At 30.4% G+C, this 4,816-nt stretch overlaps 1 protein-coding gene across 1 annotated transcript; it reads left to right on the forward strand.

Annotated features, from left to right (window-relative positions):
* Positions 1-3,443: 3,443 nt before the first annotated feature.
* On the forward strand, positions 3,444-4,538 carry TRIADDRAFT_58778 (uncharacterized protein; the record flags this gene model as incomplete). Its single annotated transcript, XM_002114660.1, has 3 exons — positions 3,444-3,594; positions 3,796-4,302; positions 4,366-4,538. 3 exons carry the CDS (start codon positions 3,444-3,446, stop codon positions 4,536-4,538), a joined length of 831 nt encoding a protein of 276 aa, XP_002114696.1.
* Positions 4,539-4,816: the final 278 nt, after the last annotated feature.

Below are 4,816 nucleotides of genomic sequence, written 5' to 3' on the forward strand. Positions count from 1 at the left end.
TTGTCATAACTAAATGTATATTGATAACCATTACTGGTCTAGATAGAAAAGCTGATTTTTCTGTCTTTGATTTATAAGTTCATAATAAATTATTGACGTTAAATTACTTAGAAATCTTGATGAGTAATAAGTGTTTTAGAGAAATAAACTACAGTTTAACGAAATTTTGTTTGCTACATTTTACATGAGGTGCCACGGTTTGATTGGGCGACTAGTTATAGTTTTTCTCACAAGGCGTAACTTTTAACTGAATATAAAGCTATATTTTATACTATTTTTAAAAAAGAATTTATAACTGTCACAAAACAGCTTTACAACAAGATAACGTAATGTACGATCAATAAGTCAATTCCTTGAACCACGTATCAAGGAACGATATCTGCACTATCACAAACACTTTTGCTCTACTAGCAGACTACACAAAGACTTAAACGCCTCGTATTTTACGTTAAACACTAAGTTTGACAATTCACTTTATTTCACGATATACTGCATTTATATGCTATTCCTCAATAATTCATGAGTCATACAATTAACATTAGAATCATTTACTGAATTAGATATTAATTTTAGCTACTGCTCCCTTAATGCAGACAACAGTATTTACGAAAATAGACATGTAATGACTAATACAGAATAGTCAGATTACGATATGTCCTATCACGGAACATTTACATGATAATTTACAGTCTACCATAAGTAAATTACAATCACAATGATTCGAACTATAAGTAGATGATTTGCATTCCTTATTATAGCTATTAATTTCAGTATGAGTATAAGTGTCACTGTCATAAAAAGTCAGTGCTATATTAAAACACAGTATATCCAAATTATAAGTTAACTAAATAAGGATAGTCTAATAGAATTATCCTAACATAGATATTTCTACTGTAATACAGTATATTACACTGTAACAATAACGTTACTAAATTAATTCAGTAATAAATTTCTACTTAGCAAATCATAAACCTACTGATACATTTTGTGTGATACTAAGATAGGTAAAATAGTTTCCGATAGGCACTGAAACGTAGTTGGAGCTAGGCATCTTCAGTAGGATTTAGAATTTATTACTTTTAAGAGAGTGAGACCGTAACAATAATCTATATATAGGCACAGCTTATTTCATGTATTAATAAGTGAATATCATAAAACAATTTTACTAGTACTACTAACAAATATTGCATATTATATACCTTTGTAAATTATTTAATTACTTGTATAGTGTAAGATTCATATTATGATGTGTAATGTAAATGCAGTAATTAACGTTGGTCTTAATTATCAAGATTTTGACAAGACTCCTTATTTAAATTAATTATGAATTAGTAACTTGTACTTGAATATAGAATATAAATACCCAACATTCAAGGCTGAGCAAGCTGAGCACGAGGAAGAGATTTAAAGGAGAAATATTGATTGCATCTGATCTTGCTACTAGTTGATGATATATAGGTATTGAATTAGTGGCTGTTCATTTACTTGTTAGCAGCTTCTATTTTCTAACTAACAATTTGAATATATTGTTGGATCTAAGGTCCGTTAGTTATTATTGACTACATTCTAGCATATAGCAATCAAACAAGGCCTATACTTATAATTTATAAGGTGAATCATAAACTTTACTTGAAAAGTTATTTCGAAACAGGAGAAAATAGTATTAGATTTAATTTCTAACGATAAATCAAAAAAAATCAATGCAACTTTAGACAAGCAAATATTACTACTGCTGACATGATGCTAGTTCTATTAACTAAATACTGTACTCTTACAATATCATTTGCTTACTATTTGGAAATTGTTATTCTTCCTAATCTTGAAATATCAAGATGCTTGATTTCTTCTAGGCTAGTTTTAAACAATTGTCGCAAAACACTTTTGCAACAAGTTTTAAGTAAAAATAAATCTCTGAATTTCTAAAGTTTCTGGATTCTGTATCCCTTAATCACTCACACGAACTTAAATGCCTTTACTGCTACGTTACAAAACTAGAGAATTGATTTATTTCAATAATCTGCTGAGTTTAAATGCCTTTCGGCTTAGGCCATCTGTGACGGTGTTATATACAGTATTAGAGTAGAAATATCTATGTTAGGATAATTATGTTAGCCTATCCTTATTTAGTTAACTTCTAATTTGGATATACTGTGTTTTAATATAGCACTGACTTTTTATGACAGTTGTACATATACACATACTAAATTAATAGTTATAATAGAGAATGCAAATCATCTACTTACAGTTCGAATCATTGTGATTGTAACTTAGTTATGGTAGATTGTAAATTATCATGGAAATGTTCCATGATAAGACATATCGTAATCTGAATATTCTGTATTAGTCATCAGATGTCCTTGTTCGTAAATACTGTTGTCTGCATTAAGGGAGCAGTAGCTAAAATTAATATCTAATTCAGTGAATGATTCCAAAGTTAATCGTACTAACTATGACTTTTGAACTATTGAGGTAGTATATAAATGCAGTATATCGTGTAATAAAGCGGATTCTTAAACTTAGTGTTTAGCGTAAAGTACGAGGCGAGGCATCTAAATCTTTGTGTAGTCTGCTAGTACAGCAAAAGTATATCTGATAGTGCAGATATCGTTCCTTGATACGTGGTTCAAGGAATTGACTTATTGATCGTATATTACGTTATCTTGTTGCAAGCTGTTTGTGACACCATCATTGATGAATTATTATCTTATAACAATATTTGTCGATATGGATATTTACGGACTGATTTTATGTAATCGGGCTACAGTAAGTAATATATCCATTCATACAGTCATCCCAATATACCTATATTCTAGTATTAATCATAATTACAGTTGCAAGAGCTTACACTGTAATCAATTACTATATAAAAATTGTATTACAGTACGATATCTAATTTATTGTAACATATTGTAACTTCAGTGATTCCTACTGTAGGCAACTAACTGTAATCACCATAGATAGATGTCAATTCGCTAAATTCAGTCATTTAGCTCTTCACGATAGTTCGCACCGTGAAGCCGATATCCTCTGGCGAATTTATATTGAATACAGTGTTAATAATAAGGAAAGCGTTTAGCGCCATCCTTATTTCGTTACATCGTATCAAACGGATCTCCTGACAGTCATGCCTGCATTTTCTATCAACTTGAAGATAATAACCTGATTTTATAAGATCAATTATTGACTGCAACTATTATCACAAAACAATAATCTTGAAATCAATCATTTTGATAACAATGAAATTGCAATAATTTATCGACGAATGATCAAAATTAGAAATAACTATTAATTTTTCTTCAATCCAAACGAAATTATTATTTCGATGACACGAATGGTCCATAAATAAATTAACCATAACATTTATATTTATTCTTATGACATAACTAAATAGCTTAAATTCACCGAATGTTGCTTTTATCCTCCATCTAAGCTGGCAGGCAAAAATGGAAAGCTTAAATGGTTCTAAAGAAGATGTTAGCAAAATAATTAACTATACAAATCCTACTCTAGATACGAATCTGCTTTCAAGAGCTGGACCTGCAGTCTTCATATTCGTTGCTTTTGGTATCATCCCCAACATTATTATCGTGGCAGGTACTCAATTGAAAAAATCGTTACGTGGAAAAACGTATTATTTTATACGTAATCTAGCATGCTGTGATTTACTACTTGCTCTTTCAAAAATATCTACAATAATTACTTCAATCACGGCAAATAGAAGTCCGATTCCATATCATACTTTCAATATGATTTGTAAATTCTTGATCGTTTTCCCAACTTATTGGTCCTATACAGCTTCTGTACAAACACTGGTTATTATCAGTATCGAGCGTTATCGCGCTATTTATCGACCTACAAAAAAAGTAACGCCTAAAAAGGCTAAATTACTTTGCGCCTTAGCATGGCTTGTCTCACTCTTAATTTCACTACCATTCCTCTTCTCAGCTACATCAGTCCAAAATCAATGTGCTCAATTTCCATCCCAATCGCGTTGGGCTATTATTGTCAATGTGATCTTAATTATATTTCAGTTTGTAATTCCGATGATCGTTATGATTACTGCTTATATTCTAATATTTCGTAAACTTCGGATAACGACGACTTCGATTACACGCGAATCTGCTAATAGTAGAAATCTAAAGCGTAAGACTACTTCTATGTTACTTGCTACGACAGTAACATTTTTGTTATGTGCTTTACCTTGGACCTTAATGTTGCTTTTAGAAGCATTTACTGGTAAATTTGCATCTCAGTTATTTTATGATCTTGGAAATCCTGGACAGCGAGCGATTGCAATACTAGGTATGATATCAATGCCTATATCAACGGTGTATAATTCAGTCATTTACTGTATTTTCAATACAGAAATTCGAGGATTACTTTTTCCTTGCTACAGTCCAAGCAAAATCAACGCTATTGCTATGCCTAGTGAGTTTCTGTCTGGAGAAAAGAATAACAATCGTGATAATAATATGGTAACATTATCTCTACAAAATAATTGCAAGAAAGGAAGCTCAAGTTTAACTTTAATTACTTAAAGCCAAATTTTAATTCATAAAGATAGATTAATTAAAAGTATTAACATAGACATCTAAATTTATTTCCTGAGAAAAAATCCAGAATTTCACGGTATTAATCATTAGAGCCAATATTATTCATTACTACTGCAGTTTTCTAAAGACTATATATATCTCAAAGTTCGAACAAGAAAAATTGTAGTGTTAATCTATACACAAAGTTAAAAGCCAAAGCTAGAAATATTCGATGTTAAAATAAAACAATAGCTACGCTTTATTTCAGAAAATATCCCAATTAC

Source organism: Trichoplax adhaerens, genomic scaffold (genome assembly GCF_000150275.1).
Source record: "Trichoplax adhaerens TRIADscaffold_8 genomic scaffold, whole genome shotgun sequence".
Taxonomy (NCBI): domain Eukaryota; kingdom Metazoa; phylum Placozoa; class Uniplacotomia; order Trichoplacea; family Trichoplacidae; genus Trichoplax; species Trichoplax adhaerens.